The 12,081-nt window shown below is 42.5% G+C and overlaps 2 protein-coding genes across 2 annotated transcripts; both read right to left on the reverse strand.

The window, feature by feature from the left end:
* Positions 1 to 3,195: 3,195 nt before the first annotated feature.
* On the reverse strand, positions 3,196 to 8,930 carry tmem106c (transmembrane protein 106C). Its single transcript, XM_060058610.1, has 8 exons — positions 8,735 to 8,930; positions 8,196 to 8,479; positions 7,678 to 7,741; positions 7,277 to 7,436; positions 6,622 to 6,762; positions 5,900 to 5,949; positions 5,636 to 5,689; positions 3,196 to 4,899 (listed from the first exon to the last, which is right to left on the reverse strand). The coding sequence occupies exons 2-8, from the start codon at positions 8,416 to 8,418 to the stop codon at positions 4,680 to 4,682; spliced, it is 912 nt and encodes a 303-aa protein (XP_059914593.1). The 5' UTR covers positions 8,419 to 8,479; positions 8,735 to 8,930; the 3' UTR covers positions 3,196 to 4,679.
* A 45-nt stretch (positions 8,931 to 8,975) lies between these two features.
* Positions 8,976 to 11,957, reverse strand: LOC132462903 (PTB domain-containing engulfment adapter protein 1-like). Its single transcript, XM_060058687.1, has 8 exons — positions 11,461 to 11,957; positions 11,180 to 11,261; positions 10,886 to 10,957; positions 10,410 to 10,508; positions 9,869 to 10,006; positions 9,524 to 9,628; positions 9,267 to 9,325; positions 8,976 to 9,117 (listed from the first exon to the last, which is right to left on the reverse strand). The coding sequence occupies exons 2-7, from the start codon at positions 11,222 to 11,224 to the stop codon at positions 9,269 to 9,271; spliced, it is 516 nt and encodes a 171-aa protein (XP_059914670.1). The 5' UTR covers positions 11,225 to 11,261; positions 11,461 to 11,957; the 3' UTR covers positions 8,976 to 9,117; positions 9,267 to 9,268.
* Positions 11,958 to 12,081: the final 124 nt, after the last annotated feature.

Consider the following 12,081-nt stretch of genomic DNA (forward strand, 5'->3'; position numbering starts at 1 on the left):
TACTTTCTTTGGCATTCGTTTTTTCATTACTCATTTAAAAAGGTTGAGGACCATAAACAAATTTTTTGTTGAACAAGTTGAAAGAATATGGGTGTGTCCCTGCTAACTTTAAGGCCAGGAAAATGTTGATATCTGAACTGTGGATAAAAATTTATCATTGGTGAGCGGTGCTTGTCTTACCTTACGCTGTGCGAGCTTCATAAAATGTATATTAGGTCCAAAGGCTATCTTGATCAGCATCCTATATGGGTTGCCATCGCCTTTGTCCCAGTATGTCATCCCAGTCATTCTGAGGGTGCAGGCCTCCATGTTGAATGCATGTCAACTACCCATGTTTGCGGCCTTACTGACTGGGTTCTTTGAAAGACCCCCCTCTGAGAAGCAGCTTCGGAGAGTCCCGAGAAATGCCACTGAAGGCTGTGTTGTTCTCTCTCTAAATTCAGCTGAACTTTGCTATAAAAACAAGTCTAAGGGGGTTTACTCCCACCAGATCATTCCTGAGACTAACGAGGCTGGGATCACTTGATCCACTGATTGTCCGACAGTAACGAGGTCAACTGCACACAGCTGGGGTCTCTGGAGGTACTTTATGTTGATCTTTAGTCTGAGTGGAGAATGAGACCGTTTGGACACCGATAAAGAGGCAAGAGTGGATTCAACACCATCCCAATTAAATGAGGTGAGAGAACACTCTCAGATTCTTGGAAATGTATACAGCCGTACCGGCAAATGCATGAATAAATGAATGACTTGTTGAATGCATAAATAATTAGAGATGTATAGGTATAGGCCCAAATAAATGACTAGCTTAATGACAATATGTTTTAATATAAATGAATACCTGTGTATAAAGATAATTAATAATACACACCTATATATAATTGAGAACGACTTAAGAATAACTAAGGGGTGAATACGTGTCAATGCGTTTTAAAGGAAAATGCTGTGGAGAGAAATGTATGTGGGCACTGGGCACCGTCAGAGAAAAGAAAATAGGGGAAATTGAGGTGGACTTTAATGGTCAGACAACAGCACAACCAGTGCAACTCGGGAAAGTGCACGTTTCATCAGATGAGGCAAGCGATTTTGAGGAACTGAAAAAGTTCCTCAAAAAAAAAAAATCTGCGGTGAGTGAAAGTTGAAATTCATAGTAATGTTGAGCTCGGGCAAATATTGTGCTTTTTCTTTGCGTTTCAGAGAACAGCACTCGGAACGTTATAAGGTTCCTTACAGTGTGCCACTTGTGTCATTTGGCAGTTAATACCCGTCAGTACCAACTGCCTTAGTACAAATCCCTTAAGACAGAGATGTCAAACACGGCCTGCGGGCCGAATCCGGCCAGCTACCTCATTTTATGTGGCCCGCCGGAGCTTCAAATGAATTTGAAAATCCTAAAAAAAAAAGGCAGAAATGCAGAGAAGTTCTGCCACACACCTCTGATAACCTGTCATTGCATTCACCACCAAGAAGCCCTGTGTGAAATGGTTCTGATACTGGATGATAAAATGACAACGGTCAACTGGTCATTATATGGCAGTGATTCAGGCTCGTGGCCAGGCTCGTGGCCAGGATCCCCGCCAGTTCCCGCCGTTTTCGAAGGAGGTTGCTCCGAACATGGAGATGTGACATACCCTATTGGATTAAGGTGGTAGGACCGCAGTCCTCAAACAAAGTTTTTGAGCTTAGTAAAGTTTATGTAATAACTTATGTTTGATAATATTACACTTTTTTATTCACTTGAACAGTTTGATCTTTGATTGAATGAGTAATGTTGGTTTTCTTAACTTGATAAATTAAAGGGATTTATGTTATTATAACAGAGCAATTTTCTTAGTTGCTTACATATATTTTCAAATGTATGTAATTGCATGTACAAGCATGCAATGTATATTTATAAACTTGAATAAATGATCAAACAGAGAGAGAGTAATGTAGCAATATCTTAAGGAATAGTTCCATTATATAGTCTTACAGTTCCAACCTGCCCTTTCAGGGGAACCGTAATGCTTGTATAGCCCGGGGTGAAAATTAGTTTGACACCCCTGCCTTAAGGCATGTTAAAGAGGGGGTACTAAGGCTGAGACAGAAGGGGAAAACTCTAAGGCAGATGTCAATAAAACCATTGTTTGACTCCATATTACAGGCAGTCATTACCGTTCCATGTTCTTAATCTCCATGCTGATCACCAATTCTACCAGTAGTGAAACCTGACAAGACGCGTTGATTTGAGCTGAGTGATAATCTAATAATAATAATAATACAGAACAAATGTGCTTCTTTTGTTCTTGACCTTGTCAGTATTTTGTCTAATTTTCCTTATTTTACTTCCTATGCAGCAATGATTATACAAATTGTTTGATTTGTTCCACACACCACATATGTACCGCTATCACACAGACAGTATTATTACAGCTACTCATGTAAACAAACAAATGCAACGTCGCAAAATCAATGCATTAAAAAAAAAAGATAACAATCAACAAAATCCATCAAATCAGCTGACGGGATACCATTTGTAAAGTAATTTAAGTAATTAAAAAAAAAATTCTAAGCACTTCTTTGTAGAATGAGTGTAGCATCACCACTGCAGAATACCACAGACTGAGAATAGGGTTAAGGTGCTTCTTCTCTGGTGAGTCCTGCTCTAGTAACATGACCCAAGGAGAAACACGCTGGTCTGTCGACAGATTCCACCCGGTTCTTAAGTAAAGCATCCTGTCTCAATCCATACCAAATCTCGATCACAATACACCCAACATGGGTTGGGATTCACGTTTAGACATTAACCAGGCAGATCTTGTAGTTTAGATAGTGTCTAAGACGTTGTTAAGATAGTGTTAATGATATAAATCGATTCGCTAAATTAAAATAAAAAGAGTAGAATATGGTGGAATATTTGCTTGTCTTGAATATTGTGTGAGCTTTGTAAAATGTGTGTTCTCTGGGTTCACAGCCTATGATTTGCTATTGCCTTTCTCACAGTTTGTCATCTGAGTCATATTGAAGAGATAGGCTTTCATGTTGAACGCATGCCGACAACCCATGTTTGTAGGCTTGCCAATTGCTCAGGCAAGCTTGCTGTGGGGTTCGCTCTCACATTCAGCTGAATTAAATCAACTCTAATCATGGCTTTGACATAATAAGAAGTTACATGTGTTTACTCTCAGAAGATAATTTCCACAACAGAAGCGTCAATTCAATTAGTTCATAATTCCCTTTAATTATTTATTTTGCAACAAATCAACACCACAATGATATTAAATAACATTCTCTATTAAAGCATCATTCATTGAAATTTAAAAAAAAATAACATATGCAAATCGCCATCACTTAAAACAAAATAAAAGTCCCAAGATAAACCGCAATTAATAGGTTTTGTTTTTCCTTTTTTGGTGAAATATATCAAACGTTTGAGGCTGAGAGCCCAAAAGATGCATCATATCATCCATGGGTGAACTTTCAAATCTTGAAACTCTTATTTCATTATTTTATCCCAATCCCTATCCCTTAATTGGCATGGGTCATATGATTTTAATAATAAAATTGTGGCCTAGTAAAAATATGTTTTCATTTCAGTCAAAATATCAAAAAACTTCAAAAGCCCTTATTTTTAAATGCTGTGTTGAAGGAAGTATTAAACGGCTAGCATGGTAAGGTCATGGTGCAGAGGGGTTAAGTGGAGAGGGAGTTAGTGGGTACAGGTGAGAGGGAAGAGATGAGCTTATCAACGTTATTTTCTGTGACATTAGAATACAGTGAGGAGCAAGGTAATCGTTAAGTCCTTCAGTTGTCTAAATACATAAAAGATATCAGCAAGAGGTAGACTGTTTATTATCTCTATCTCCAGTGACCCTTGACACCTCAAACAAATAAGATTAACCTTAACGGTCATGTGTCAACTTAGTGAAAAAAGTGTTACACAGCAAAATTACTATCTCCAATTTAAAGTCCAGAAGATTTGAATTGAAAAAAAAAAAAAAAGACTTATTTGTCTATTGTCTCGAAAAGCCAAATTCCACACAGCTGCTCCCAATCGTTTCGATAAACGCTCAACAACAACAGCTCTCTGTTGAAGGAGGTTGTTTGTTACTTGTCATGCCTACTAGCAGAAGCTTGTTGCTAGAGCAGTCTGACATAGAGAGATGCCATTGTGGCCAATGAAAACACCATGGCTGCCCAAATGTTGGGAATGTCATGGACGGGCCTGAGGGAAACACACTATCCACCGAGGGGAATGGAGCACGTCCTTCCGAGTTCACCCGAGAGGAAGATCGTTTGCTGGTTCTTTTTGTTAATTAAAGTACAACTTAGGGTTTCAAAGTAATCCTACCACTCCCCTTCAGAATAAAAAAATAAAGACTTGGCCATGTACCTCCCCAGAAAGCCCTAGCTGTGCCTCAAATGAGCCACATTAAAGCAACGCTATTAACCTGACTTTCCATGGCTAAGCGGCAACTAAAAGCTAATCGCCGATAGTGCAAGTTAAACTCAATATCAAAACTCAATAGGCTTTTTTTTCGTCTTTCCATCACACACACTTTGCGCGGACCCTCAAAAAACCAAAAACAAGAATAAATAAATACTATAACCGCCGTGAGCAAAAGCGTTGTTACCAGTGTTGCTCCAGTCCAGTGGATCTACACCTCCTCCTCCTCCCCCCCCCCCTCCTCCAAGCCCCGTTACGAGACCGGGGGTCCTGGGCTGGGCGTCAAGGCGTTGGGCAGGAGGGCGTCGGGCGCCAGGGGGGGCTGCGACGGAGGGCTGCTGCGGCCCGGGTGGCGGTGCCAGCGGTGGTGTGAGAGCTGGGCGTAGGTGGAGTTGCTGCCGCAGTCGATGTAGCGGTAGGCCTCCAGGCTGTTCTGGGACGAGCGCACCAGGTTGGAGGTCTTCACCGACGTCCTGGGAGGGCGACACGCACCCGGAGAGTCACGGGATGTTGTGTGCATGCGATATGGCCGCTCGCCACAAACATATGTTGAGTCATATTAGGGCTGTGCAATTCATCGAATTTAGATCCCTTTTTTAGATTTTTGGGTCAATCGAACTCCAAACCAATATAAACCGAGTTGAAACGATTTTCTATATCTTTTTTTAGCAGCTGGTTACATATTTTGTACATTATTTTCTGTTTGAACCTTTTCTACTTGAACATTTTGTGAATTTTTTTAAAAGGGGAAATTTCGAAGTTCTCTGTTACAAAGTGATTTCAATATTGACCAAAATAATCATGATTAGGATTTTATCATAATCCAGCAGCCCTAGAACATATTGGACCGCACTGACAGATATATGGCGACATTGAAACTGAGAGAGACTGCCTTCAGGTAGGTCTGAGGACATTTGGGACCAAAACTCAGAACCCACTGGCCGAGATTCAAACATCAGACAGCCACTTCACTCTTCTCCCAAGATGTGACACCTCTTATCGACTACTATAACTCAAAGAATGTCCTGGGTTGGATTCCTGACCAACCACGCCTACATGCAAGTGCATAAAATATGTATTTGTTCTCTATGTTTGAGTCTGTGGGAGTCCCTGTAGATGAGACTTAAAACCTTGCTTGTTTAAAGGAAGAAAAGAAGAAAGTGGAACTGGGATAGCCCCACCAGTCAAAAGAGACCGTGTAATACTCACTGGGTAAAAACCACAATGTTGTGGACCTTGATACTGGGCATGGTGCAGAAGAAACTGAAAACACATTAGATAAAGAATGTCACAAATCAGTTGTCAAGTCAACAAATTACAAAACCAACAAAACCGATAAAACCACAAGGGTTTCAAGGCTTTCATTACTTCCCTTCCTGTTTTGGTTACTGCTGACAGGCCCAGGGCCTGTCAGCAGTAACCATTGCTATGTCGTATATTCACCAGCATTGCCCAGACTGAAGTACAACTTACTAGACATAGGGGGCGCTGTCCCCGATCACCACGCTGACGGTGTAGTTCACCTGGTGGAAGAAGAGGGAGGAACACATCTTTATACCGGAACAATTAGGCCTTTCACACCAAAAAGAACCAAGAGCCAGTTCCGGGCTGGTGCTAGGGCCAGTTCAAAACTGGTTCCAGCCTTATCCCAGTTATGAACCAGTTGGGGCCAGAGCCAGCCATGGAGCCGGCGAGAGCAACGTCATCACGTCACTGCAAACGGCTGCAGCTGCTCGAAGATAGCCTTTGTCCGGGTTGCTCCCTCTAACTTGTTCTGGACCTCGGAAGAAGACCAGAATCCAAGGAGACAGGTTGTCTCCTCCACGGTCCACTGCGTTTTCGTCTTCAATATCCATTGTTTACTTCTGTGTTTTTAAAAATGCCGCTCTTCGTTGGTCTTCCTGTTTATGAAGGTAAGGATAACCCCGCCCCCTGCCCCTGGCGTAAAGGCAGTTCTCGTTCTAGCCCAGTTCAATCCTGGGGTTGGAGTTGAATCGGTTTTACAGGCCGGAGCCGGTTCTCTGGCGATGTGAAACCAAAACACTGGTTCTAGCTCCGAACTTGCCCGGAACGGGCTCAGATTTTGCGGCGGTGTGAAAGGCCAAAATATGGAAGAAATCTGACCCCACAATGATCAGAGACTTCTCCCCGTCTTCCAACCTTACCTCCCCCCCCCCCCCCCTCCCCTCCTCTACCTGTTTCATGCTGAGCGGCTGGATGGTGATGACGTCGTCCAGCTGCTGGGTGCCCACCACCGTCTTCATGTACAGCACCTGGCAGCTGAGGCTCTTCACCAGCACAGAGAAGAAGTTGGAGTTGGTGAAGTTCAGCGAGCTCTGAGGGAGGGCGACAACACACACAATATTTGATATCCACAGACATCGCATTCAAAGGTCTGATTTTGCATGTCAAACGTACATTTAGTCTGACTTTCCGTACATTTAGCATTGAAAATTAAGTATTTTGTATTTTGTAAGTATACAAAATAATAATAGCAAAACATAACATAAAATCATATAGTATAAAAACGATAATAATATATAATATAATATCCAGTGAGGAGTTTCAATAACGTAGTCTTTTTTTTTTTTTTTTATGTTTTAAACTCATTTCATAACTACAGGCCTATGCTTTTTGCTGTGAAACTCAAAGTTCCCATCTGGGAATGATACAGAAACGTCTTATCTTGTGACAGACATAACATTACGGATATGGTTGAACTTTTGGTCTCGCAAGACAGTCAAACCCCCTACTCACAGCCTACCCTGAAACACTGCATTGTGGGATTTGGAGTCCCTTAAGCCTACAACAGCCACAACCCAGAACCAGCAGCTACAACAGAACCGGTACCGTCATGTTCATCAGAACCCTGGTCCCGGAGTGGTCGAAGTGCACCGTCACCGAGCGGATCCCTTCGTCCACGACGACCACGGAACGTGGGAACAGGAAGAAGGCCACCAGGGCAGAGGCCAAGAGACACATCACGGCGGACAGAACCACGTACAGCTTCCTGTGTAGGATTTCATTATGGTATCAGCAAAAAGAATGGCGCAATGGCACTTTGTCGTTCACAAAGTGGCTCTATGAGCTGCTATAGAAGCCGATGAATGGGCTATACATTGATACATGACGGTTTGTTGTCATGTCAATCCATCGTCTTAATTTAATAACATAATTTCTCTGGGTTGTATGGATTTTTAAGTTGGAAGCGCGCAGACAAGGTAGCTGAAATAAAATAAACATCTACTTACGTCCTCTGGGGCCGCAGTCTTTGGTCACTATAAGGAATCAGTGCCACCAACTCGTTCACTTGCTCTGAAATGTTACATAGATTCAGAAATTAAGGTTGTTTAGGAGATAAAAGTTACAGTGTAACTCCTGTTCAGTAATTTCCGTAAAGTAAATTGAATTAAATTGATTTAGGAACAATTACTTTGGCTGCCTCCCTATTACTTTATCATAAATCTCCTACTTTATCACTAAATATATACAGAAAGGTATCGCTGATCTATTGCTCAAATCCAGTCTTAATCTTTATTAAACATTTGTGTGCAGGTTCAACATCCAGCACAGAGACTGTTCAGTAGGCTAGTGATGTCAGGAATCAAGCCAAGGATTTTTCCTCTGGGAAAAGAACCCTCTATACCCATACTCGGAGCACTGCACCCCCTTAAGACAACTACCTATGGCCCAAAGTACCTCACCTATAGTGTGAATTATTGGGGCATGATGAAATTGTAGTAAGACACTGGCTGGCCGTCCAACTCACCGGAGGGTATCCGACCCGAGCCCTGGCACGTCGGGCAGGTAATGCTGTCTCTACCAGTGAACTCCACGTAGGGGAACCGGGCGATGTCATCCTGTCGGTCCAGGCCGTTCAGCGAGTCATCGTCTGCATCCTCGTCTTTGTTCTCGCCGTTCTGGGACGCCGCGTCCTCCCCCGGCGGGATAAGGGCCAGCGGGACGGAGCTGCGGGACCACCGAGCGCCCATGGCTGACGATCAAGCCAGTTTATTCCCTTCGGACGGCGACAACTAGCGGTTCATGCAAAATCTAGGAACAGGAAGTAGGTTTTTTATTCAGACAGGTCCCCAAGCCGATATATTAAAAAAAATCGACGCCGTGATAAGAAGCAGAATTGTGTCAATAATTCGGCCACAGGACCCGGGGTGCTGCTGACAGAGATATTAAAGCAACCATGTCGGGCAGAAAGTGCACAACAGACGCACTTGTATTAACTCTGAGCTAGCTTAGAGGAAAACTACGTTTATTTAGTTTTGGACGTCATTCTTCTTTTTTTTTCTTTACCTTTTGGATCCACAAAGTAATCGTCCCATGCCCTTGTTTATTTACTTAGTTATACCGCAGTTCTGACAGGACTAAAGCTTTCGAGACATGATGGCTTTCGGTGGATGTGGTGGATGTGGTACAGTGTGTACTTCCTTCTTCCTTGCTAGTGTAAACATCAGCTCCGCATGGACTACAGTTTACTCTGCTGCCACCTGTTGACTGCTGAAGTTCGGTGGGAGACTCATATTTGACGCACAGATAACAGTAATAATTTTTAATTGAAATAACAAAACATTATAACTTTTATTTCAACTCAAAATACTGGAAAGCTTCTAATTATTCTTTATCCATGGTGATGTGGTATTGTTTTCAACATTTTCTTTGGGGAGATTCCACAGCTCCTATAAAAAAAAAATACATAGAATCAGAATTCAGAAAGTGTAGGCTTTATCACAAAATGAAAAGTGTGTGTCGGTGCTATGAATACAAAAATACTAAAAACAACTGGGAGGCTTAAATCAGCACTACTGTATGAACAATTTCTACCTACTTTTACTTTTCTTCCAACCTCTGTCTCAGTTCAGAATTCTCTCGCTGCAGGACTTTGTTCTAAAGAGAATAAGCACAATAAATAAAGTGGTAGTTAGTTCTACACAAAGAATGAATCTAAATAGGCTGCTGTTCTATTTATATGGTCATTTCATAAGACCTAATTTATAAGGATAAAGGTTCATGCAATCAAATATTGATTTTGATTAAATAAATATTAAATTGTTTTATTCAACACTGAAAGATCTTCCAGCCAACCTTGTGTCTGAGGGCCTCCACGATCAAGTCTCGCTGGCCCCTGACATTCTCCTCTTTCTTCCCCACTCGAAACGCATCGCCGATCAGCGACACCAGAGTGTGGGACTGAGGAGAGAAAGACATTATTTTAGAAGCTCAGTACAGGACTGATAAGGTCCAGTGACCTCACTTATAATGTATTATTCTCCTTCACCATTATTAGACCGTTTTCAAGAACTTATAAACACATATATTAACACCATGCATAACATTGGACTCATGTCCATGGAGTCCTAAACAATCATCCACATCCAAAAGAGACTTTGGTTGCGTCGACGGGTGAGACATTTTGCCATGGCTACTCACAAACTTCTGGCTCTGGAACAGGTAGCAGTGGTACATGTCTGAGGCCGGGTGTTTGGCCACGAAGCCAAAGACTTTGGGAGTGGCAGGGAGGACGCCACAGAAGGAGACGGTGGAGATTGGGCAGGTGTACAGCATATACTGGACATGAACAGAGAGGGGGACAGGTGTACAGCAAATACTGGACATGAGCGAGAAGAGAATAACAGGTGTACAACTAACTGTGTTTTAAATATGAGCAGAGAGAGTAGGACAACAGGTGGACAGTTTACTAAATATGAGGGAGAGTGTGTGTGTGTGTGTCTGTGTGTGTCTGTGTGTGTGTGTGTGTGTGTGTGTGTGTGTGTGTGTGTGTGTGTGTGTGTGTGTGTGTGTGTGTGTGTGTGTGTGTGTGTGTGTGCGCGCATTTGAGTGTGAGTGCGTGATTGTGTGTTTATGTGATTGCGTGGGTGTTTTTATGTGCTTGTTTGTGTGTGTGCGCGTGTGTGTAGGCATGCATGCGAGGATGTGGGCCTATGCGTGCGGGCCTGTGTGCGTCACTGACTTTGGTTTTCTTCTCCAGGATGTCTATCCCGCTAGAGGACAGAAACAGATGCACCTTGTTCTTCTTCTGCACTTTCTCCACAGAGTCTTTATCTGAGTTCTGTGGGTCGGGTGGTGACATCACACAAAGAAAACTGTTTCAGCCAATCCACCGCTTTAGTTTATTTTGCTGTGTGCAGCAAAGCAGACTTCTAGAATACCAAACGGCGTATTTTAGACCGAAGGACACACTTCGTTCTCTCAAAGTGGAAGTTCAATGTTCGACGTTGAGTTTCCACACGCAATAATTTAATTTGACTGTCAAATCAAGATAGTTCAACAATAAACACAATAAAATGAACGATAAACTAGAGACTCATGTCATGGTAGCTGTAAATATAGAGCTGTATGATGAATGGTTATGAATTTACAGCATAAGCTCGGTGTGTATAATGAATAGAGCAAGCACATTGTGATGTACAGATGGGAGGCTCTGACCTTTACACTCTCCACGGCCTCCGCCAGGACCTGAATGCCATCCGACCGAAGCACCTCCACCCTCCCTAGCAGCTACAAACACATCGATGTACACACACACACACACACACACACACACACACACACACACACACACACACACACACACACACACACACACACACTCTCAATGAAAAAGATTGTCACGAAGATCCGAATGACTTTTAGACTACAATAACTAGACAAACAGACAAACAACAGAACAAATATTTAAAGGTGTAACGACATTGTAAAACCAAAAGATATTTTTGATACCTTTACTGCAAAGGAGATCTCATTGTCCTCCTCGTTGTCACTCATTGTCAGGTTTGGGTGGTTTGAAGAGGAACGATGAAGTCTGACACACAACCGTCACAATGACCATCAGGAGAAGAAATAACCAACCATCAAACGGACAAGACTCAAGTTACCAACCACCAACAACAGCAGGATAAGTCACATATCTATATATAATATATCTAATTTAGTGAGATAGATTTACTTACACATATAGAATGAGTAACAGCCCGGATAGGTGGTAAACATATTGATCTTACCTTTTTTGAGGCTTTAATTATTCCGATATCTTCCCTGTGCCACTTTCTTCTCCGTCGGAAGGACGAGCTTAAAGTCTACCGGAGGTAATCAGTAACCGCTCGTTTGTTCCTTATTGCTTGTCTTTATCTCTGCTCTCATAAAGTAAGTTTAGAGAGGGACACCCGCTTGGCTCTTGTTTCTAAATAAAAACCAGCACTGGATTGGGTCCATACGTGTGCATTAGATTAATATCGGCGAGTATTTTCATCACAACGAACACCCAGGGGTCTCAATTAATTCCCCCCCATCTTCGTGACCCTCTTGGTGAGGGTCATAGGATTGGGTAATATAATCACACCATTAATTGAACCATGAAGATGCTGGAGTACACATCGACACACGTTAGAGCCTGAACACCACGCCCATCTTAAGTTCACACGGACAGGAGATGCAGGTTTCATTTCATTAGTATGGTGCTGGAAGCTCGTTGTACCGTGAATACACTTTTGAGACACAATGGTGCCAGATGGGTACTCAACAGAGCCAAACCAAGAACACCTGATGTGGATCAGTGATAACACACCGTAACGAATTAAAGATCTGCTCCGTATTCCAGTTGGATGCTCTTCAAATAAATAAGA

This window comes from Gadus macrocephalus, chromosome 1 (genome assembly GCF_031168955.1).
Source record: "Gadus macrocephalus chromosome 1, ASM3116895v1".
NCBI lineage: Eukaryota > Metazoa > Chordata > Actinopteri > Gadiformes > Gadidae > Gadus > Gadus macrocephalus.